The 24,541-nt window shown below is 40.6% G+C and overlaps 2 protein-coding genes across 3 annotated transcripts in view; both read right to left on the bottom strand.

The window, feature by feature from the left end:
* Positions 1-24,541, bottom strand: part of LOC108108837 (transcription factor mef2A) — a 68,378-nt gene that overhangs the window by 3,689 nt on the left and 40,148 nt on the right. Inside the window, exons 1-2 of one of the 2 annotated variants that reach the window (XM_017217044.2) lie at positions 19,652-21,562; positions 71-611 (exon numbers count right to left, since the gene is read on the bottom strand). In XM_017217044.2, the coding sequence (XP_017072533.2) occupies positions 71-538 (468 nt within the window). In that variant the 5' untranslated portion in view covers positions 539-611; positions 19,652-21,562. Of the gene's footprint in view, positions 1-70; positions 612-19,651; positions 21,563-24,541 lie in introns of those variants that run through there. The other variant, XM_017217045.2, reaches the window with a different exon arrangement.
* Positions 12,990-19,653, bottom strand: LOC108108838. Its single transcript, XM_017217046.2, is given in 2 exon segments — positions 12,990-14,390; positions 14,392-19,653. Coding segments are annotated over 2 exon segments (135 nt in total). The 5' UTR covers positions 14,407-19,653; the 3' UTR covers positions 12,990-14,270.

Below are 24,541 nucleotides of genomic sequence, written 5' to 3'. Positions count from 1 at the left end.
TATTTTTAAAGGCTTTATTAAGTTTTTAAATTTAACAATTTAGCTGTAAATGACTTGCTCATTAACATACCTCGTAGCCCTGTAACGTGGGATCTCCGCCGTTGCTACTGCCATTGCGGTTGCCTACGGGCACCACGACGCCACCGCCACCGCCACCTGCACCACCAGCGCTGCCTCCACCACCGTCGTGGATCATGCTGCTATTGGTTCTCGCACCACTGCAGAGGCTCTGCTGTTGCGACTGTGACGTAATGGGCTGATGTACCACCTGTATGTGGTTGTTATTGTTATTGTTGTTGTTGTTGTGACTATGGGATGTCTGTTGATGATTCTGGTGATGTTGTTGTTGTGGCTGCTGATGCAGGCTAACACCGAGAGCCTCTACACCCACACCCACACCCACACCCACTCCAATGCCAATGCCCATGTCGGGACCAGTGACAAAGTCAAAGAAGTCCGCCTTCGAGAGATCCTCGGCACGAAAGGACTCACTAATGTCCATGCCAGCCGCTGCGGACATATCCTCGGTGCCGATCATTTGCTGAGCCTGAAGCGCCAGAGTAGCGCCTTAAAGAACCAGGAACTGGTTGAGTTTTCAGTTATGAGTTGAGCTGGGGAAGAGAAGAGGGTAGAGATGGGTTAATTATTATAATTTTTAATAAATTTTATGGCTTATTCTTAAGACTTAAACTACTTCTTGTATTAAGTGCAAAAATTCTTAAAATACCCCCCTAGCCTGTTTTACAACAGCTTCGATTTCAGCTACAAGTTTTGCTTTCAGTTTCAGTTTTAGTTTCTCAATTTCTCCAAAGACACTGATTTACACCCATACACACACCCGTCTAGATGGCTGCATTAAAAGTCACACCAATTGATTAAAGCCACTTGTCAGTTGGCCACTTAAGTCAATCAGTCATTCGCATTCGCATTGGCTCATTCTAGCCACATGGTCCGGGCCTGCATTCCGGCCATACTTGCATTTTAATTTGAGGCAGTCTCTCTCGGTCTGGTTGGCCTGGCTCTGACTCTGCCTCTGCTCTTAGCCCGGCTATCTGCAAATAAATAAATCAAACTGACAGAAGGGTGACAAAGTGTAAACACATTTGGCGTGCTCGACTCGTAAATCTCTCGGACTTTTTGGCTAATGCCAAATTCTGCCAACCTGTTGCTGTGACAGTTTTGTTTTTTGGTCAGCACTTTTTGTTTCAAGCCAGGCTTGTTTCAATTTGCATAGATTCGGCAAGTGCCCGGCATTTAGAATAGTTGCAGAAAAAAACAAGAAGGCTATAAAAAAGTGTGGCTACCGTGTAGCCCATATCGCTCGTACCCCTAAGGTGATCGAACTGACTGTGGCCTGTCTGTGGCCATTTCAGTTAGCATATCGCTAACGTACCCCCGAGTCGTGTTCTGGCCAAATGTGCCAAATGTTCAAATTGTCAAATTGATTCTACTCTTTTTTTTTGTTTTTTTTTTTGAGTTTGTTTGTGGTTTCCCTCCTGAAAAACTGACACCGACATCGAAACCGACTCCAGCGTGTGTATATGTATATGAAAAATGGACCTTATGGCCTGGCAGCGTGAGAACCACAAACAGAAATGACTTAACAAATTTGCATGGCAAAGCTCGAACGTAGAGCTACGCTGGGGCTTGCATACTTTAGATAAGGGCAGAGCGTAGAGAAAATGCCGCTGCTGGAAAATATTTCAGATGCTGCTGCTGTAGAAACTTTTAAGTGCAATATCTGTGGAGGGAATCAAGTTGGCGGGGGGATCTGGAAATAGCTAAGACAGGCAGCAGGTAGGCACTAAGAGAAATATTTCTAATAAGTTTTCTTAATAGGTGATTGTGGGAAACTTAAGAAGGTTTTTTATCTGTAAGCTAAAAGTTGGTTTGGTAAAAGAATAAGTATGAAAATTCCTTTGATGAAAGATTTTTAAAAAGAGAAATTCTAAAAATTGAATTTAAATATAGTTAAAATTTGGATTTTTTTATCTAATGTGGATCATTATGATCTAGTCATAGTCCTTGTATTTTTTCTAAGTGCCAGTCAGCAGCATCAACACCTGATCGGCAAAGCCACTCAAAGGAGGCAAAGGCTGCCAACAAGTGCAGGCCATTTGGCAAGCGGTCAGTTAACATTTTTTAAGGCTTTCGAGGTGAGCTCGTTTCCCGGCATTTCCCTCGCCTTTATCTCCTGCCCCATCAGCCAAACAAAACCCGAAATGAAACGCAATAAAAATGGAAGGAAATTTCACAAAAAAAAAGGCCAAAACACTGCGTAATCATTTGTGGTCATTTGCCTGCCAACTGACAGCCGCCAAGCGAGCTCTGCCTAGTAGTTTAGTTAATAATCATGTTTAAAATGCAGAAATTACTTTATATATACTTTATGGCCAGCAGCGGGGAAAAGCGACAGCAGAACGGGCCAAAAGCCAAAAAAAAAAAAGAAAAAAAATATGAAATAAAATAATAAGCCTTTGTTTGAGCATTTTGGCGCTCAAATATTGACTAATTTGAGCACGATTATTGTGATTTGGATGCGGGACCGAGTCGGGAAAGAAAGTTGGCCATCCCAGGCAAAGGAGACGTGCTCATATAACTGGCGGCCAGCCAATCATGGACGTGGTCCCCATGGATATATCATAGTATCTGCTGGATGTGGTTGTGGATGTGCATGTTGCGGGCACATGTATCTTCCCAGGCGAGCCGTGATGAAGATGCATGCGAATGTGAATTCGAATACGAATGTTTACCAAGGAGGAGGAATAGAGGTTGGGAGGATGGGTTGCAGCCATGGTAATCGCAATCGTAATCGTAGAAATTGTTAGCGCATTTTGGCCAATGCAAACAGCCTGAGGCGGCATCATTTAAAAAACATGATAGCATGATGGGTTTTATGTTTCGAGTGAGGAGTGAGGAGAGAGGAGACGATAGAGGATAACCGATTGTAGGCCATAAATAAAAACGTTTCAATAATTTAAATGTTTTTAATTAAGCTCACTCTCTGGCATAATATTTATTTACACATTTTGGTAGTGAGACAGCAGCCAATGATTTATTCGTGTATGCAAATTGCGGCAGACAAAGGGGAAAATTTACATAGTATGTGCAGAAATGTGGCAATTTTCGGCACAATTTCTTTGGTCTAAGCCTGGCCAAGATGATTAGCTTGGTCTTTTGTTGCGGGCGTTAAAATAGCAGCGAGGGGAAGAGAAAAATAGCATCACGGTAGTCAAAAGGCAGCCATAGTCTGAGATTAGTTTATGTGCAGGAATTTTTATATTGCGGTTACACAATTTTCTCCAACTTAGTTGGCTTAACCCCTTCTACTGCTACTCCTCTTTCCCACCCCCTTAAACAATCAATGAAAATCACACGCTGTTTGTGTGTGTGTGTTGGCTGCTTCTGCTTTGGCCGCTTTTTCTTGGCTCTTTCAGTTTGTCGCTTTGACTGCACGATTTTCCACGCATTTTTAACCCAAATACCGTGCTAAACGATTTTTTAATGTCTTCACTAACAAGTTTCAATTACCAATCGTCAAATGCGTGAGCATAAAACAGAAAAAAAACTTAAAACCAGTTGTACTTAAACCGTCATAAAACCACCACCAGCACCCCCTCTATCGTTGCTTAATCAATTAAAATAGTTCGCCTGATTTTCAAGAAAGCACAAAGAAGACTGAAAGAAAGACAATGTGTTTTCTGAGCGAGCGGAAAGGGGGGTGAAAAACCTGATGTCTTGGAGGACTTTGAGCCAAGTTGATACACGTACCGCAATCAAATTGCACTTCGATTGGCCAAAATGGAGCCATCAAGTGGAAAGCGGCAGTCGTAATCACATTTATTGAGATAAACGATGGGGCGTTTCGCGTTGCGTATACGCAGTGTGTCCATGCCTGACTGCCTGCCTGCGTGCGTGCACAATGTGATAATTGTGAGCGGGTTAAGTTAAAATGGGTTAATCATAAAGTTTGACACATATACTTAAAGCAACATGAACTTGCATACTTTCGGGAGTTCAAACTGCTTGAACTGTTAGGTAATCGTGATTATTAACAACTCTGGGTATTCAAATTGCTAAATTCCTAACCGACGCATAAATTACGAAAGCCATTCGAAAACCGCTCGTAAAACGCACACAAAACGCATCAAAAAACGCACGGGAGCTTGCAGCTGCAAATTTTTAATTTTTTTTCTTCTTTTTTTGCTTTGCAAATTGTCATCGTTAGCCAAGTGAGACCGTTGGCCATAAGGCAGTCGATCATTTCTCAGGCAGATAATTATCGCCCACCAGTTGAGAGCCGCCTGCCCCCAAAAAGAAACCAAACTAGCCGGATATGCCATGCCACTAGGTAGTAGTTGGTAGCGTTGTTAGTCAGTAGTAGTAGTTGCTGACCAATTGACCAATAGCTCAGCATAGTGGCAGCTGATAAGACTGCACCTGGGATGTTGCTTGGTGAATTTGGCTTATGCCTCAATTGCATGCAAATGCATAATTGAATCAAATGGCCATATCCCGGTCGCAGCAACTTTCGAACCCCGCCTAATGAAGTAATCAACGGCCGGCATCTCAAGCTTTTTGCTGCCATTGTCAATCAAAAGTCGCGTTTTTATTGCGCCTGCGTTACAAACCAAATCGCATCAAGATGTATTAATCATTTCGACCGCTGCCGCTGCGTTGGCGTTGGATACACTTAGAGAAAACACTGGATTTCTTGATCATTTGTTGTTAATATTTTTCTTAGATTTTTTGTAGGTCGAAAAAGACTTCGCTTAATGAAATTTGTTACGTTATTTCTTGAAAAATTCTTAGAAATATTTAGTTTATTCAAATCTATAGAAGAACATTATAGAAGAAAATTTAAGACTTAACTTAAAACTTTCTTCTTGATAGAAAAAGGTACCATATAGCTTGAGAATACCTTAAGATTCTCCGCTCTTGTTAAGGTCTGAAGTTTGGTAATTAATTTTTCCCAGTGCCGAGGCAACCGGCAACAGTTAGCAGCAACAACCAACAGGCAACAACCGGCAACGGCAATGCCATTGCTTTATCAGCTGGCGCAGATCTCTTTGGCATAGTCAGGCGTATGAAAAAAAAAACGCCAAATAACTACAGGCGAGACGGGGCATGATTAAAATGCGCAAAAATGGCAAACTCCAAATGGGCGCTGCTCGGCGGTAACGGCTACAACAGCAACGCCAACAACAACAACAACAAATACAACAACATTGAGAGCTACAACAACGGCGTGTGATGTACACGCGGCGCATTTCAATTCCATTTGATTAATGACAAAGCCGTAAAAGCAACTGCATGAAGGGGGCAAGCAAGCTAACGAAGATGTTGCTGATTGGCCCGTTGTCCGTTGTCTTTGCCACACAGCCGTCGTAGAGCACTCGCATTTGGAATCACATTCAAAAGTCTTCCGTTGCTGTTGTCAATTGTCGGATGCAATGATGCTGCTCAGGATTGTATACATTTTATATGTTTGACCATAAACATTAACCTAATGTTAGCCAAGTCAAGCCAAGCTCAAGACAGACAGCTCATAAAGCAATCAGAGCCACGAATCAATAGGGCCAGTAAGCTAGCAAGCAAAGCTGACTTGAATGCAAATCTGGCAAAAAGGCAAGTGCAGATCTACGGAGTAAGTAGAAAGTGTTGCCCACCCACGCCGTCAAATCTGCATAAATACTGTCCACCAAATAAGGCCAAGAGAGTGCCTAACGGCCTTGCGCCAGTGGGTGCTGCTCCCGCTGTTGCATTTAATGTTGCTGCTGCTGCTGCCGCTGTCGTGCCTTGCAACTGCCGCTGCAACATGGCACAATAAATTTCAAATTTGCTATGAAACTTGTATCAGAACATGTCCATCTTGGCGGCCCACACTCTCTCACACAGCAGCCCCCCTGCTGTTGTTTTGGGTGAAAATTTTCGTGTGCTCGCCTGCGACTTTCACAGCGGCATTAGTGCAGCGGAAACATTTACACCCAGAAAAAAGAAAACCTATAACAACACTTCCTTTTAACGTCTTTTGTTAAACATAAAACAAATTTTTATAATAATTAAGAACAACTGCTCTAAGCTATAAAGATCTTTGACTTCGCTGCATTTTTTTGGGCTAAAACCATGATAGAAGTTAAGTAAAAGGGTATATATTTTTGGTATACGATTTTCTTGACTTCTAAGTAACCTATTTCTCACAGTGTACACCTAGTTTTTTGGCTTACAGTTAGTTAGCTCGTCATACATTCTCTTGGGCCACGTGATTAATGCCTTAATTAGTGCAGCGCTCAATCAATTTTGGGCCAGTTAGTCAGAACCCAACCCAGAAAATATGATTGGCAATTGTTTCGCGGCGGGGTCATTTATCAAAATCAATACGGGAACGAACGAAACGGTCTCAATGCCGATGCCTGCCCAGAGTAATAACAAGGCTAAATGCCGAACTGATCGGACGGACTGAAGGAGGGACAGCCCCTCAAGTCACACAAATTTGCATTTTAACAAGTTAATTTTTTCAGCTGCTGCCGCTGTTCTAAGTCATTGCAAAACGGTAGCGCACGAATTTTTGGCAGCCTTTACTTTCAGTTAAGATATCTTTTTTTTCTTCTATTTTTTTTTTTTTTTTGATTTTTGACTGGCGACATAATAATGACAAACCAGAAACAAAAAACTCTACAACAAAATCTGGAAAGAAACACGGTAACTGCATTCATATTGCCCAAGCGTGACATGTTAATTGAGTTTATTTTCCTGAATATTTTTTATATATTTTTTTTCGGATTATGTTTTGGGTGGGCGTTCACCCCGATTTTTGACAGTCAAATTGGATTGATATGAAAATATATAGAAATTAAAGTATTAAAGTGTTTTAGGTGGACGAGGAGAGATAGAGAGACGCCTCTGCCCGGGAATCATGATAACTTTATTGATTTTGCCAAACGAGCAAAAGTTGAGCCGACGCCACCGAAGACATTGAAACCAAATCGTGAGCTTTGGGCTAACAATCAAAAACGGCGAATGAAAACCAACAATTGTTGCCGTTTTTTTTTGTCTGAGAGTCTGTGACGTGATCGCTGCAGGCGCCACTTGGCAGCCAAACAAAGGGGACCAGGAATGGACAGAAATTCTGGCTAATCAGCACAGACAAAGGGTGACGCTCCCATGTATTTTGTTTTGAAGGCTGACTGCCATTCATTAACTGCCATTTAACTGTAAGGTGTATGTGTGTGTGTGTATAAATATTCCATAAAAAATATAAAGAGAAATATGTAATCTAGCTAGCAATTTGTTTGGCTGTCATGTCAAAGTGCAATGAAAATATTTTCACTTGCCCATCAAAAGACACAGCACTTGACATGAGACAGCCAAACAGCTTACAGGCAACGTCAAACATTCCGCAATGCCACCCAAAAGGCATCTTCATAAATATTTTCCAAGCAGCAACAGCAACAGCAACAGCAGCAGCATCCAACACTCCCACATCCCAGGAAAATGCCTTCAACAAACATCGTGTGCTGTCTGTGGGCTCCTTGAAGTTTTCTTCTTTTTGTTGCCTCGATCAAAATGATTTTTCCCTCTGTGGCGTCTTTTTCATCATCATCATTAAATTCGTCAAGATGCAAATTTCTAGCCCGTTGTTTGTTGTTTGCCAGTCGTGCTCATCTTCCCGGTGGCAACAACAACAGCAACAACAACAACAACTAGAAAAAAGGGGGAGGAGTGGGTGTGGGAGTGGGCGAAAAAGGGTGGGAGGCCATCATCAGTCTGGCATTTCTTGACTCTGACATTATTTGCTGCCTTTTATTTATTTCTTTTTTTTGTTTTTTGACTCCGCCAAACGGCTAAGCACAATTTATTGTTATGGCTCGGGCTGTTAGGGCCACCTGTGGGCGTTACTTTAACCATATATAGTAACCCAATGATCTGATCCATAACGTTGCGATATAAATATAAATATAGCGGGCATGTGGATATATATAACTCATAGCTGAACGAGGTACATAAATTGCTCGTGACTGCAATTAGACAATTGTCGCCGTCATCCGAACTCACTCAGCTCCGATCAGCTCAGAAGCTAATGAATTTTTATTTGTATATGTCTTACAAGACAACAACAGTATAGGGCAGCGATTGTGTTGGTGTTGCTGCCGCTGCTGCTGCTGCTGCTGTTGCTGCTGTGGCTTGTATAAATTACCATAATAACAAATTACGGATCATTAAGAATGTCAGCTACTTCGTTTCAATTAATTAACCATTAATTACAAACCGCCTTAACTGCAGAATGTGGTAACACAACGACAAATGCTGCACATGAGCAACAAAAGAGGCAGCAACATGCTGCAGCAGTAACAGCAGCAGCAGCAACCATATTAGCCACGACAACGACGACAACAAGAAGCCAAAATTAATGCAATAGAAGACAACAGCGGCAAGTGAAGAAAAGCACCGGAGAAATAGAAAAAAGCAGCTGTGTGCAAATATGCAAATTTCACAGAGTAAAACAGCAGCAACAACAACAACAAGAAAATGCTGCAAATATGCTAAGAGACTTCACTTTCAATATATAGCAAAGGATGCTTGCTGTTTGTCGCTTTTGCCAGTTGCACAAATTGCATTTTACCATATAAAACAATTTCAGCTGCTAGACAAAAGAAAAACTCAACTTCAACGCTAACGCGAACGCGAATCGAGGCAAATACTCTGTACATTGTCATATAGCCCCTCCATAACATACAATGCAATACAATGCAAAACAGAAATGAAAACTGTGACAAAAGCACCGAAAAATAAAAAAAAACCATACAAATTGAAAGTGAAACTCCAGAGCTACAGGAAAATATATATCCAAATGGAAACAAGAAAATTTGCATAGAAATGAATTTGCAAAGAGTTTGTCGCGTTGGGGGTAAGTATGGTTATAGAGCTGGATTATGTTGGATTACAGTTTGCTTGGGAATGGGAAAGGAAACTCTATGAAAATTATTGGGTTTGCCAGACCAATTAATCAAGGGAAATATCCCAACATTGTAGGCACCGTCAGCAAGTTCTTGGGAAAACTAATTGAGTAAGATTATTTTTTAAATTTTGAAATGAAATTCAAAAATCATTAGCTAAGAAACTAGCTTAGGCGAACTTATTTCAGAATTGTTAATAGCTTTAAGATAAACTAGTTTTCTGCGTTAGATTTTATAATAAATATATAATTAATTTATAATTTACGCCCACACATTTCCCTTGCTTACCCAATTCAATTTACAGCTTTTCAGGGCTAGTTTTTGCTTTTCATTCTCAAAGCCCCTTTTCAGCCAGTTATATCAGTTACCAAAGTGAATTGAAAGTTAATTTAAAAATTAGCTTTAGCCCCTTGCAAACACCTAATAATACCATTCATCAAGTTAAGCATATCGTTAATTTTATAGATTTAACCATTTGTTTTATTAGATTTGCCCCAACACCGTGTAAATTGGCCATAACTCTCTGGTCAGTTCTTAACTTATTGATTGCATGTACTTGATCTATAAAGAATATCGGCTTAATTTGCCATCCTGCTTGCACTTCTAGCTTAGCATGACTTTATGACAAGCGCGGTCGTTTTATAGGTAGCCAAGTTCGTTGCCTAAGTCTTTTGTATTGCGACTGGGCATGCAAATATTTGCATATAGATTTACACACCCACGGGGCCGTTGGAGGTAGGTTAAGCCTTGGCAACAATGGGCTGCCAGAGCCTCCTTTACTTGTTTAATATATGTATGTGTAGCTATATAGCTATATAGATACGATGCCAAACTTTAAATATATTACACTCTAATGCCTTTTAAGCCGAAACTATAAATTTCTTATCGCCGATCGAAAATCAAGCGTGCTCACCACAAGTCACAGTCAAAAAGCCAGGTTTTCTGGCCACTGGCACTGGGATAGTTGGCCAGCCAGGTTAGGCTGGATAGAGTCTGAGGCACACACCCTAGTTGGCGGCTCACTCGTGCGTCATATTCAAATGCGGCCAGATCCAGGTTTTCAGCTCCGGCTCCAGGTCGCCGATTGCGTCCGCCAGATAAGCCCAACGCCAGCGCCACTGTTTACGGGACTACTAAGACTACTACTACTACTATGACTACTTGGGAGCATGTACCTCCGACTCGTATCTATATGGCATATGCCATATGCCATAGCATTCTTTTAAAGGCCGTTCGCTAACGGATCGGGCTAGCAGGAACCAAAAAGCTAGCCATAAATGGCCAAAATGCATGCGCTGCCTTAAACAGTCAAATGTGTGGATAATAATTTTGATTTATTGCCACAGCATCGCGGCCACAACGAGCAGCCACCGCAATCGGGCAATCTGGGCTAGATAACTCTATAACTATGGTTTTTTTTCTTTCTTTTTTTTGGGGGGATATTGTTGGCCATTATCAGGGGAGGCTCAACCTGCCTTTTGATCTTGTTTCCCTCTTTTGATTTTGGTAGGGGCGTGTATTGCGTTTGTGGGGCGTGTGCCTAACATGCTAATGAGCCAACTTTCAGTGGACCAATCGGCGAGCGGCTAGGCGTCTAACAATGCCCACGTTTGCTAACAATATGAATTTTAAGGTCTGTCTCTCTGTTTTTTTCCTATTTTTTTTTGTATTTGTATTTGAATACCTTTTTTGCATAATTTATACATTTTGCGGTAGCTCAGAGTGACCGCAACTCTTTCCCGTTTTGCCTGCATTTTAATTATGAAACCAACTCGTGCCAGACGCCGAATCGTATCGAATCGAATCGATAATTTGCATGAGCAAACGCCCGAATTTTTGCACAATCAACTCTAAACAATAATTACACTTTTTTGTTTGTTAGCTTTTCAGCTAGCCTTAGAAGTTTTCTTTGGCTTGGCCAAAAAGAAAGTCGTCTGCCTTACTTTCTCGACGTTTATCAGCTCGCTTGGCTTTCGTGTTCGCTTATCGCCAGCAGCAGCTGCAGAGTCATTCATCTTCTGGCTAGCAGCCAGCAAGCCAGCCAGCCAGCCAGCTAGCTAGCCAGGCCAAATGAATCTGCAAATAAAGCTGTTTTGCCCCGGTGATCTGTCAGTTGTACAACTTCAGCCTCTTTTAATTGCAGGCCGCCAAATTGAAGCTGACATTTATGCCTGCACTCCATTTCCATTTCGAATCGGAATCGGGAATCCCCTCAGCCTCCCTCCTTTTCGGCCAGGCTAATTGCCTAGAATGCTGAAAGGCTGAAATCCCTCCTCTAACGGGAGACGATCTCGCATGCAAATTGAGCTGTTCGGGGGATTTGTAGTTGAAGTTGTACGCACAATTAGTGTTAGTCGTTTGCCCGGGACAACACTCAATGGCAATTAGGGTCGCCTGGCGTACAAATCCATTGCAAAATGCCAACAGTTAGTTGTCAGTGTGTTGCTTGGCTAAAATAGTATATATGTGTGTGTGACAAGTGTGCGCCTTGTTGTTTGGCCACTCGACAGGGGCACGCAAATTGTAATTTATGTGACAAATTTTTATGTACCACTAGCAAAAATTTATTGGCCATGTCTGTCTCTGCCAAGAGACTCTCGATCGAGAGGAATCTGATGATCGGCCACTAAAAGGCTCCTCGTGTTGGTCATAAAATGATGAAATCGTTTCGGAAGTAAAATTATTCAGATAGAGATCGGTTCTTTATAGGGGGATTTCTTACTTTTCCAGAGCTTAACTTTTATGGCTAGTTAAGTTGTGTTTTGTTCTTTAACTGTTTCGGGGATAACAATATAACTACATCAGTGTAAAGGCTTAAGAAGGCAAGTTAATGAATGTAAAGTTCTGTTGTATAAAAGATAATACCCTTTTGTAACTCCTACTTCTGGGGAAATCATTATAATATCTGCCAAATCTCCTACTCATCTTCCTGCAACCAAACACCTTCGATTGCACTCGAGAATGATACGATGAGGCGATGGCATGGCAAAGATTCCAAATCCATTCCATTCATGCCGGAAGCGATTCATTCACAACGTGTTGACTCCAAAACAGGTGTACGCAGGCAGGCCATAAGCCAAGTCACATTCGACTATCATTTATCACTTGAGCTGCGACTCGGGTAGCGACTTTAAGCCAAATCTACGAGTATTTAAGCTGGTAAAGTGTTCGAAGCGTCTTTTTGTCCAGCGATTTGTCAATGATGCAAGCTTATGGCTTCGGTCGATAGAATTTCCCAAGCTAACCCATTCATTAACCGCCACCGAACAACGCAGCGGGACGGCTACCAAATAGAAATCAATATAAAATATTTGGGATTTCAGATTTCGGATACTTAAGACAAAACACAAAACGAATTAGACGCATTTAAAATTAAAAAAAAAAACACCGATCGAAATCGATTTGCATTTAAAATCGAATCAGAGATTTCTAATTTTGTGCTACCACCAATGGCCAAAGACAATAAAACGCCCACGCTTGGGCAATAGACGTAGACGTAGAGGTAGATGCGAACCAGTTTATAGAGCTGGCTCATCAGTCATTTTGATTACCACAAATAACCGGAGCTAGGCAGCCTTTTATTTTACCTCTGCCATTGATGTCAAATAAATTGATCGCGACTGAATGCCTTTTTAAATTCCTCAACTTACAGTTTCTGTTATATGGCTTGTTTTTGTGGCTGCTTAGCTACTGTGGCTTTTTCGATTTTGATGGTCCAGTTTTTTTGTTTTTCTTCTGAGGCACTGACTCTGACATATTGCCTGACAATCTCATTGAAACAATAAAATAAAAACACACTAGCTTAGCTCTAGAATCATGCATAGCATTAAGACAGTCTTAGACCAGCAAAAGGTCAACTCTGAGAACTCGTTTTGTCATTTGCCAAAAGGAAAAAGAAACATCCGAGTCGGTGCCTCGGCAGAATGATAAAATAAATTGCTTCAATATCGAATTAATAAAATTCAAATTATTAAAACTGGCCATTTCCTGTTCGAACTAAAAATGAAATCGGAAAAGAAATAAAACGAAAAAGCACAAACAAAAAACAAAACAAATTCCTGCAATATGTGACCCAATTTGTTGAATCGAATCGAGGAAAAATGAAATAAATAAAATTCATTTGGCCCGGCTGTGTGTAATTTATTGCATGTTTTGCTCATTAAATTGATTTTTCTCCTTTGATTTTGAGTGCCAGTGTCATTGTCAGAGACGCTGGACACCAACTTGGATTCCGGACGTGGAGAAACTGGAAAACTGGGAACCCAAAGGAGTCACAAGAAGAGCACGAATGTTTGTTTTGTTTGTTTATATTTTGTACAGAGCGGCTGCTGCACTTTTCAGCACGCTCGAGTTTCATAAAAAATGCCAATTAAGCGTGAATATAAGTGCCAGATAATTTTTCAGACAGCAGCCAATGTAACCCAAATTGCCAAAAAACGCGAAAGACTTACAACAAAGCCGAAAAACGAGCAACAGGAGCCGAAAGCTAAAAAGTAAAACCAAAAAAGTAAAACTCATTTTTCAGGGGTAAAATTCTCTAACCAAGTTGGGGTCTTTGAGTGCTCCTTCAGGATTTGATTCTTACTAGTAATTCGTAAAGGAAATTTGTAAAAGAAAAACTTGTGCCATCGCTTGTTTAACTTTTATTGAAACCGCTCACGAAAGACGTTTCTACTAATTGAGTTTCAATTTTTCTGCAGTTTTTCGTAGAATCTCAAGACAACCTAGTTTCTGTGTGGCTTTCGCCTGTGCAACATTATCAATAGATTTGGCTTTTCTGAAGTGACCTGCTGACAGGCAGCATTTGATAACTTCAAAAGACCGCCGCTGACCTCATAATAAGCCTGGCTCATCTCCATTTCGGTTTCATTTTTTTTTTTGTGGCTCATCTGCCTTCAGGGAGGGCATTCGAGATTCGTTTCGTCTTCAAGATCCCTGCCAGGCAGCCTTAAAAAATATTTACAGCACTCAAGTGCAATTCAAGTGCTGGGCCAAGTCGAGCGATATGCCCAACCACTTCCATGTCCACATCCACATCCACGTCCACGTCCACGTCGACGTCCATATCCACGTCCAAGTCCGAATTCGAATCAGGCAAAAACGAGACCCCCGAAAAAAAAGTAAAACTCAGGCCAAGAATAACGAGCCAAAGTGTTTCTTTTCGGTTTCTTTTTCTTTTTTTTTGTTTTTTGGTTGGATTTTGAGCATTTTTCATTTTGGAACGACAGGCGAACTGATGTTGACGTCCATGTCTGTATCCAAGTCGCAGCTTGGAATTGGAATTGGAATTTGTGGCATCGTTTTCGGTTTCGTTTACGATTTCGGCCAAGAGTCTCTCGCGGCAAACGTACTTTGACTAGTACAATGACAAGAGTTAAGAGATCCCCCTCCGAATAAAAAGAAACCCAAAACAATGGTGGTCATGCTCATAAAAATGCCCAAATGTCATCGTTCAGGGGGATATAGTATAGTATATACCGATCTTAAGCTGTTATCGCAAGGCCCTGAGAGGCGGCGTTGATTTTGATAAATGTTTAATTAATTTTGTGCCTCGGTCGAACATTAAACCTGGCTATTTTCTGACTTAATGAACAGAAATTAACAACACACTGAGATCACTCTCTGGGGGGAAGATGTATATGTATGTTTTGGGTTGGATGTTTGGACCCAAGGGGAGACCAGAAGCCAACCAACCAAGCGGAAGATCTTCAAAGTCTGCGCTTTTTTGGTTAAGTTTCATCTTCTCTCGTCTCGTCGGGCTTTTCTCATTTACATTACATTATGCTGGCTCTGGGTCTGTATTATGAATGAATGTTTACCTCCATACACATGTGAAAAATGTTGTAATTAGTTTTTTTTTTTTATTTTTTTTCTCTTCCCTTCTTCACTCTCAGTGAGTGAGTGATTTTCAACAACGACTGCAAATTACAAGTTATTATTAATGTTAACAAGCGAAATCTCCGTGTACTTTATATATGTGTAGAGTGAAAACTAATTTAGCAGGGGGTCTTGCCCCGGAATCCCCTTTGATTTGATTTGTTTCGAAAAAGCTTATGCACATGCCACGTCCGTACATTAATGACTGTTCTTGATTTATGCGATGCGATCAGTGGGGGAGCAGCAGCAGCAGCAGGAGGAGGAGGAGGAGGCACCTACTACCCCGGCAAGTGGGTCACATGTCCCGTGGGTATTTGTACTTACAGATGAGCCGGCTGGGGCCCACTAAATGTGGTCATAAAACAGACCCAAAAAAAAAAAAAGATAAAAAGAGTAGAAAAGACAACCTCCCCGGTAGCGCTGACATTGCCTAGAAAATATTCGAATCAAACGTTCCACAATAATTATGCAAAGAGCTGCTGCTGCTGAAGAACAAAAAGCTCATTGCACAAAACGACATCGACACGAACTCATAAAATATGCAAAATGTGTGCCATGCAACAGGCAGCAGAAGTCGGCACTCGGCACTCGGCACTCTCGGGCATTCGACCGACAGCCAGCAACTTGTGTCAATAAAAATCAAGCCAAGCACCGCGAATGCATCCTCTAGCTCTGACTCTAGCTCTAAGACCAATCCTCTGCTGCACTTGTTCCACCGACTCGATCCTCTATGCAGCTTGGAAAGCTGTGAGTGTGTCTCGAGTCTAGACAGCAGACAGCCAAAGTCACTTCACATTGCACATTGCGCTTCCTGACTCCGACTCCAACTCCAAGTCCAACTCCAACTCCAACTCTAGATTCAATGAGCCATGGCCGCGAAGGACGGTGCACTGTTTGGCTTTTATGGCCCACCAATATATATATATATAGGTTGAGTGTGTGGGACTCACCTGTACGGGCGAACAACAAGAATAATAAAAAAAAAGGACAGCCAAAAGCTAATCAGGGTTTAAATTTATTGTAAATCCTCGGGGAATTTGCATACCCCCGCGGAGATCGGATGATCAGATGGCCATCATCGGATGGGATCAATGGACAAATCGGTTTATGCACTGGCACTCACAAATTGCCAGGAGCAGGAAGAGCGGCCAGCGCTTTATGAGGATCGTTAAACAAGGAGTAGAGAGGTGTTTGTGGCAACATTGCTCAAACTAAAGTACAGCTAAGGCAAGGGCAATAAAAATGCTTGCCAGCACTAGGGAAAATCATGTTTTATGAACTTATTGCAATGGAAAATCATTTTATTATATAATTTCCCTTAAAATTTTAATACACTTCTTTTCGGGACTAAAAATAGCTTTAAAGTCCAGAAACAAAAACTTGAAAAATTCTTTTCTTCCAAATCAAAGTGAGAAGGTCTTAGATTTCATTGATTTTCTCTCAGTACAGGGAAATTCTCTGGCATTTGTGGTTGGCAGTAAATAAATAAATAAATAAATAGTAAAGCAAACGAAAATCAAACGGGAAAATGTCAGAGGCAAAAGTTCTCAGTCCAAGCGAACAGCAGACAAATAAATTTATGACACATGACGTTGTAGAGTACAAGTACGGTTCACAACAACAACAATAATAACAACAACAACAACTATAACAACAATCGACATGGAATGAACGTCGACTGAAGTGTAACTTCCCACTGACCCAATTTACAAGCACTTAATGCCAAAAAGGAGAAGTCGTAGAAGAAATAAACAAAGACGAAAGCCAGGCCGGGGTAATGCATATCAAATAAAGTTCAAGCGACAGCAGAAACACCAACAAGACGACAAAAATTATTACCAAAATAGACAGCAGCCTGGCCAACAACAAGAACAACAACAACAACAAAGAAATTTAAATTAAAATCCAAAAACTCCCACACATAAAAAGTTGAGAAAAGAAACGACAAAAAAAAAAAATAACTTTGTACACACATACCTCGTGGAAAAAAAAGGTCTGTCAAAATTAAATCATTTCGGTGGCAAACAACATAAACCGATGGTTAAAAGTTGATAATGATGATGCTTGGATAACGCTCGTTATTACTATGGTTGGTGTTGTTTTTGCTGATGTTGCCCCTTGTTGTTGTTGTTATTGTTGGTGCTGTTGCTGTGGCTGCTACCTTTGTGGCTGTCCAGTGCGTTGGTGGCTGGCACTGACAGCGTAACAAATGCTATTTTGACAAAGTGTCTGACATGAGGAGCGTGGAAGCGCAGACCCAGAAAGAAAGAGACAAGCCAAAAAAAAATTAAAAAAAAACGATATTTTCGAGGTACCACAATTATGCGAAAGTGAGAAAAAAATACAGTGCAAAAACCTACATATATGGTTAAAAAAAAAAGAAGAAGAAATTTATGAAAATTTTCTACCGCTGATAAACACCCGCTAAAGTTAAGAGGAGTCCATTCCACGGCCAAGCTTCCGGTTTCTTTTTGGCTTTTTTCTTGCTTTCTTGGGTGAAATTTTCTATGTGCCTGTGGCAGATTTATGTGAGAAAACAAGCAACAACAAGCGGCACAACATATTTCATAGAAAATTATAAACACCGAAAAACATCAGAAAATGAAATTTGCATATTCCTCCCTTTTGGCGGTTTAACACGTATGGTGTTTGGCTTTTGGCTGCATGACACGGGCAACAGACTTTTAATTATTAATATTAGACATTAGAAAATGAATACCAACGAATAAGATAAACAAAATCAATCAATCAGTTGGTGGTTTCACAACCCCCGAGTAAAAAAAAGGGGGCTTCACATACAAATTAACAGCTTTTATTTCACTCATTTGTCATCTTTGTCGGTTTCTGGGCAAACATACTAGATTTGCCGTTAATTGAAGAAAATCTTTGTCTATGATTTTGGCCATGTTAAGTGGACAAATGAGTGACTAATTTAATGTTAAAAAATCAAATTATATAAGTTTGTCAAGTGAAATTCCGACAGGAAGTTAAGCTGAACTACTATTTACTGGTTATTAATTAAGCGTGGCCGAAACTAGTTTTTTCTTTAAAAGTATTTATAGTTTTTAAATCTATTATTAGCTGAAGCTTAAGCCTAACTAACGATTATGACGTTTCGACGTATTCTTAGAACACCATCATATAGAGATATGATCGGTAAGTTAAGCATCTTTCAGTGGCAAACCATAATCAGCTTTTCGTTTTCATTCATAATTTTTGCCTGAGAGCGTTAACAAGTTCGTTGCCTAAGTCTTTTGTTCCTGCTCACCAAAAAAAAGGTAAAAAATACCAACGATGATGATCAAGAGTTAATACAAAGTTATTCACTAGTGTAGTTAAGTAAAGCTTATCTTGGCCATAGAGTTCGTTGCTTGAGTCTTTTGTTTGCATTGCTGAATGCGGCGTTGATTTGGAATTGCTTTTTATTAGTTTTATTTTTCCGTTTTTTGTCGTTTTTAATTTAAAAGTGGCGACGTTTCACTTTAATAATTTTAATACCTTGAGTTTTTTATTGCCTTCGTTTTAATTAAATGCCATTAAGGTGTTTCTCTTTCCCCCAGCTTGACTCCAATTGTATTTCTTTTTTCCTCCTTTTAGTTTTTTTTTTTTTAGCCATAGGCATGGGCATGAGTGAAAAATTTGTGTTGCTCCCATTTGGGATCTTATCTAAAATTGATTTCGTTTTAATTTACTGCCTGCACACACTTAAACTTTAGTTTATAGTCTTCGTTCCTCTTCTATCATCAGCTCTTGCTTGTTATTGATTATATTTTTATACAATTTAAATAAAATAAAACTGATTAATATTCATTGATGGCTAATTTATGGGTCTTGTATGTGTCAGCAAGTATGTGTGCCTTGTGTGTGTGCCTTGGCTACTGCCTGCCAAGTTCGACTAACTTTCTTCCAGCAACTGGGCAAAAATTATCAATTATGAAGTCATTATTATTTACAGCAAGCCAAACATGCGGCCAGCGCCGCATTTTGATTAATAGCTTTTCAAGCCACGGTCTGGTCAAGGGATCGCCGTTTTCTATTTTTCGCAAAACCCAAAAAATAAAAAAATATTTTTGCACATTTTTCTTTTTTGCACAGAAGGTGTTGCCGGAACATTTTTTTTTTCGTTTTTGCGGCAGTTGCTGCGCAGTTCTAATTAGCTAATTATACGCTAAATTAGTATATAATTATTGCTGGCCAGGCGCTTTGCCTGCACACACGTCGAGTGACTAATTTAAGCGGGCCAAAAGTTGAGGGGCGCCTAATCGAGATTTTAGCCACTATATAATTTTCTTCAAAATAAATACGCAAATTTGAGATAATACTCAAGTGCCGTTGAGAGATGCGCTATCTCAGAGTTTTGTGAAATTTGTAATCAATTTGCTAAAATCTGCTAAAATGTTCATCACAAAAGATTTAAGAAAAAGAATACATTATTAATAGTTACTAAAGTTCTTCTTTTTCTCTTAATTTTATTTTAATTCCATTTCGATTCGAGGTTTTTTTAGCTATGATAACTGGCTGGGGATTTCTATGGCCTGTGCGTCATGACTTTCCAAATATACAAAAAGTCTAACGATAAAACTTGAATTTATATGCCTGCGATAAGGCAGAGATCTGCTTTTTGTCTACCGCCACAAAGAGCCTGATAAAACTATTAAAAAATATATACAAATTTGCCTATATATATATATATTTATAAACTACCAAGATTTGATTTTAATATGGTTCTGCTTTGCATAGATGTGCGAGAGGCAAGAAATATAGAAATACCCACTAAAGTCTTGGCCAACGAAGTTGACAACCAAACTTGCACTTACCGGTTTCAAATTGGTCAAAGTGGTCGGAAAGTTTATCCAAATTTTAACAGCTTAATAAATCCACATAAATATGCACGTTTATAGTATATATGATTCTATTTTGTTGTATTTTTTTTATAGCTTCAATTTGTTAGGCAACACAAAGATTTTCATTTAGTTTTTCCCATGCCTGGCCTCAGCCCATAATGACCATTATTTATGGCAACCGATTGTTGAAGACACTCTCACACACATATATCATTGGATCTTGCGTCTTATCAGACGAAACATAATTCTCGGCCTGCATTCATAAATTTATTTTTCGCCAGCCACTATTTCATTTGCATTTGTGTCGGAGGAGGTGCGGGAAATATTCTTAAACTAATTTGTTTTGGGTTAATTAAAAAACTGAGCTCCGTATAGCAGTTTCCGTTTGGCGGTTTCCGTTTTTAGTTTTGTTTTTTTTTTATATTTATGATAAGTTGGTAGGTTGGTGGGCGACAGGAATCGCGGCGTTGGAAATTTTCAATGCTGGCCGTCGGCAAATGAACTTATACGGAAGTCGGAGAGGTGAGAAAAAGCACAGAAAAACGCGTCTTGAAAAAAGTCGAAAAATCTCCGCGCTCAAAGCTCCGCTCCGCTCCGAAACGCACGCAACGCTCAAACACTTGAAACTGAACTGAACTGAACTAAATCTGGCTCTTGGCCAGCATGTCCAAGAAGTTGCTGGTCAAAAGCAGCAGCAGCAGCAGCGGCAGCGGCAGCAGCGACGCCAGCGTCGACTTCAGCCGATCCGCTGAGAGCGTGACGACAACGCCGGCAGAGCTGATCTTTATTATATTTTTGTTTTTCTTTTTTTTTTTTTTTGGGGTTTTCGATTTTTTGTTTTCAGCTATTATAAGTTGTGTTTGTTGTGGCCCAAGCGGTAAATGATAATAAAAGTTAGCTAGCTTCGGCTCTCTTCGCGCCCTATTAGCAATTCTGATGCTGATTTATGCTCTTAATATATTTGTCAATTATTTTTAGGATCGCCCGATGCTCAATTCTTTTGTCCGTTTGGCCAAGTTTTCTATAGGTTTACTGTGATTATTTTTAGATTAGAATTTGCATAGGCTGGCAAAGCATTGAGCATTAAACTGTCAGCATTTTGATATCGTTTCGCCCCATAAATTGCTTGCTTTACGGCCATGTCTTCTTCTGTCTTAATCAATGGAGAATTGTGCAAAAAAAAAAAAAAAACCTTTTGACCTCTGTCCGGTAGAATCTGGTTTGTTTAAGGGGAAAGGCTATTGATGGACACGCCCAACTTCTATTGAATCTTTCCCATAAATAAGCAAGATGTTTTCTCACAACAATTATGAGGCTTCTACACAGCTTCTAAGCCATTGATAGAAACGCTCTCATTCACATGAGAAACGCTGGACGCTTGTTTAATAATTTATCAAAAGCTTTTAGTCAATGATTTCGAATTTACGATTTCGATTCGCCTCAATGGCCCCAAACTGCGACTGTTTTTTTCGGTTAAAAGCCTTTCCACTGTCTCGCAGTAAACAGTCCATTGAGTGGAGTGCCGCAACGACCTGACCCCCATAAGCGTTTCACTAATTCATGCCACTTATTAGCCACAAAAAACACGAAAAAAAAACACAAAACAACCACCACCACCAGCACGGCGGACTTGCACCTGCCTCTTGGAGTTCGAAGTTGTGCTCCATTTGGGGCATTTCAACGTCAATCAATATGCATTTGAACTCCATCAATCGTTTCTTTGGCTGTGGGATTTGGTTTTGGCCTGCCTTTGAGCATTTCTTTTGGCTCTTTCTCTTTCGATACGATTTTATGGCTTAATGCCGTTTTCTGGCCATTGAGCACTTAACGCTACATTTTTGTTTGTGAGAGAGTTCGGGAGGGCGGAAGAAGGGGCATGGCATATTACTCGGGCTTATTGGCTGTCTTGTATCTGGTATCTTGTATCTGGTATCTATCGATGTTCATCTGTTTTGCATTTTATGGCGTCCCTGCTGACTTTTCTCACATTTCTATGCCCGAATTTCAATTTTTGTTTTCACATCTATTTCCAGGCCAATATCTATAAATATATATCCATATATATTGTAAATGCTGGCTTTTATGAATTTTTAATAATTTCTTTTTATGTTTGATTTGACACCCGGGCAACGATGAGAGCGGTTCCGATATTAACGGTTTTTTAATTACCAACTGTCGGTTGGTTGCCGAAACAAGTTCGCTGCCCAAGTCTTTTGTTCTCCGCTCGGCCAGCATGACGGCCGGCCGCCTGACAAAAACACACAACCACCAGGCTCTGGCATCCAGGTCGGAAAAGTGAAATTGAAGTTGCTGAGGAGAAAAACGGGAGGCGGTCTTCTACATGCATATAATAATGTTAAAAAACCTAGTAATCAGGGGAGCCACAGAAAGATCGGGGGCAGCTCATTAACTTGCCGCTTTCGTCAACCAGCCCCAAAAGAAGCCGAAAATAGCGCCACGTCATGTGCCAGGCTGAGGTTTTTTCTTTTTGAATCCCTCTCAAGGTGTTGCAGCTACCAGAGCTACCTGATCTCAGGAATGCAGCGCCCACTCGGACAGCATTTATTATTACATCTTCTCAGAGCCTGCTCACCGCCCCGCTTGACCTATATTTTCTTATGGATCATACACATATATATATCTATAGAGAGGTACACTGTACACTGCTCTGCTGTCCCCTGATCCCATTGTTGAGTGTAACTATTAGTTTGCTACGTTTCCAGGTCAACGGGGCAATCAATCATATTATATACAGAAGGAAATTTGTATAGTCGGGGCAGTCGGGCAGCCCCTCAGCCGCACAAGGAGTGGAATTTGATTTCTCTCTTTACTTTTTTTGGCACTTTACATGCCCTTGCGGCGTAGTTTGTATTGTTAAACGGACAGTTAATGGCGGAAATACAACAAACGGCATAGTTTTTTTGTCAACTATAACGAATCGCTATATTTTATGGCAAGAAATGTATGAAATTCCATTCTATTTTGGCTTTAGACAATGAAGTTCATCGATTAATGTTTGATTATTATGTATTAGGCCTGGAATTAAAGTTATTATGTAGTTAAGCTTGTCTTATAAATTCCTCATATAAATTAGTTTTTTGATTAACAAGTTTAAAATCTTAAAAACCTTAGCAAAAATCACTCGCAAAAAGCATGCCACTAATCATTTCTGGCCACAAACGACATTCGTCAAGAAAAACCTGACAAACGGAAGTCCGCAGTTCAAAATTGAAGATGACTTAAGCCAAACAAACAATCGGCAAATAAATTATAGTTATGCACTAAGCAAATATGATTTAAAAATTATGGCTTCGTTGTCTATTCTGCCAGTCAGTTTCGCGTCTTCTCTTCCTTATTTACCTACCTACAACTGCTTCATTTGTTATACATTTCTTCTAACTTTTTTTTTTACAAATTCCTTACGGCCAATGGCTTTTGCTGATATTTTCTCCACTTGGCGCTAGATTTCCCAGCATATTTCTACCAAGAAATCGGCGCAGGAAGCGCATACCATACCAGGCCAGACGGCTGCCATAGAAATCGGGAAAAGGGGAAAAAAAAACCTGCACATTCACGATGCTGACCGGTGGCTCCGTTGGCTGTTATGAAAATGAGTTTAAGAGTTTTTGTTTGTTTATTTTCTAAATGAACTTTTCACCAAAGCGGATGTCGAGTGTTTAGCGGAAAGTGAAAAGTGCTGCTTAAAATGACTTAGTTTGCAGGTTTCGCCTTGCCTTTTGCGGAAGTCTCAGCTGGAGCAACAGCAGCGGCAAACCAGCAAAAGCAAATGCCGCTAACTAACAAGTTGTCTATCATGGAAAAGCAATTTCCATGCCAATGATTTATGAGCCGCTTAACCGGCCCATTACAATCTTATCTCTGGGCTATTATGTACACCGTTTGAGCTGACAAAATATATTGTGCTCGAAATCTAAAGCTGCCACGCTTAAACTTCAAGTTGAATCTGAATCTCGAGCTTTAGCTGACGCTGACATGTCGCGCTTATCGCTGCCAAACTATCAAGCCAGACAAAGACCTGGCCAAAACAAAACACTGGGCCCATATAGTCTACATACATTTATATCTCTGTGTGTACACACAGTGTGTCTCAATTGTTTGCCACCACGCACGCGCGCAATTACTTAAACATGTCCAAGTCCGCGTCCACGAGTGGTGCCCACATTTGCCAGCCATTCAACCAGCCAGCCAGCCAGCCAGCTAGTCAGCTAGTCAGCTAGTCACCTAGCCAGCTAACAGCCAGGTGCATTGCTGGCTAAATGTGTGGGTATCCTATGGCTCAGACTATGCCTATGCAAATGCAGTTTCAACTCATTGAATGACCCTCGTTAGGCGCCCCCTTGTCTCCTCCTGCCCTGCTGTGCCCTGCCATTGCCCCCTTAATCTCTCCCAGACTCCGTCACGCTTTGTTTGGCCTGTCAAGATGACAAGTGTTTGCTTTGCTTTTCGCTGGCTCCTCGACGCAGCTGGCGCTCCAAAAGCTTCGGCGCTCTGGCCATGTAAACTTGACATTTGATAGCATTTTAATTAAAAAGAAGTCGAAGTCGAAGTTTGCAGGAAAATTTATGACGGCGCACTAAATCCCGAGCATGTGCGTGGTCTGGAAATATTTTTGTTAGTTTTTGGTCCATTCCAAAAGAGCCTGAGATCTGTCTATAGATCTTAGAAATTATATCACGCAGAGTTTTTGGATCTGTGCGGAGGAGGTGGCCAATATTGGTGGTGTCGGCGGGGGACGTTGTGGGGCGTTGTCCGTGACCGTGTGGCTAGCCCAACGTGAAATGAGGTCGAAATTATTTGCAATTTATTGAAGGCAATCACAATGCCTATGAACTATATATATAG

Source organism: Drosophila eugracilis, unplaced genomic scaffold, assembly GCF_018153835.1.
Source record: "Drosophila eugracilis isolate 14026-0451.02 unplaced genomic scaffold, ASM1815383v1 contig_75, whole genome shotgun sequence".
Classification (NCBI taxonomy): domain Eukaryota; kingdom Metazoa; phylum Arthropoda; class Insecta; order Diptera; family Drosophilidae; genus Drosophila; species Drosophila eugracilis.
Note: the sequence above shows the minus strand (reverse complement) of the source record. Positions and strands in the feature narration are given on the sequence as shown.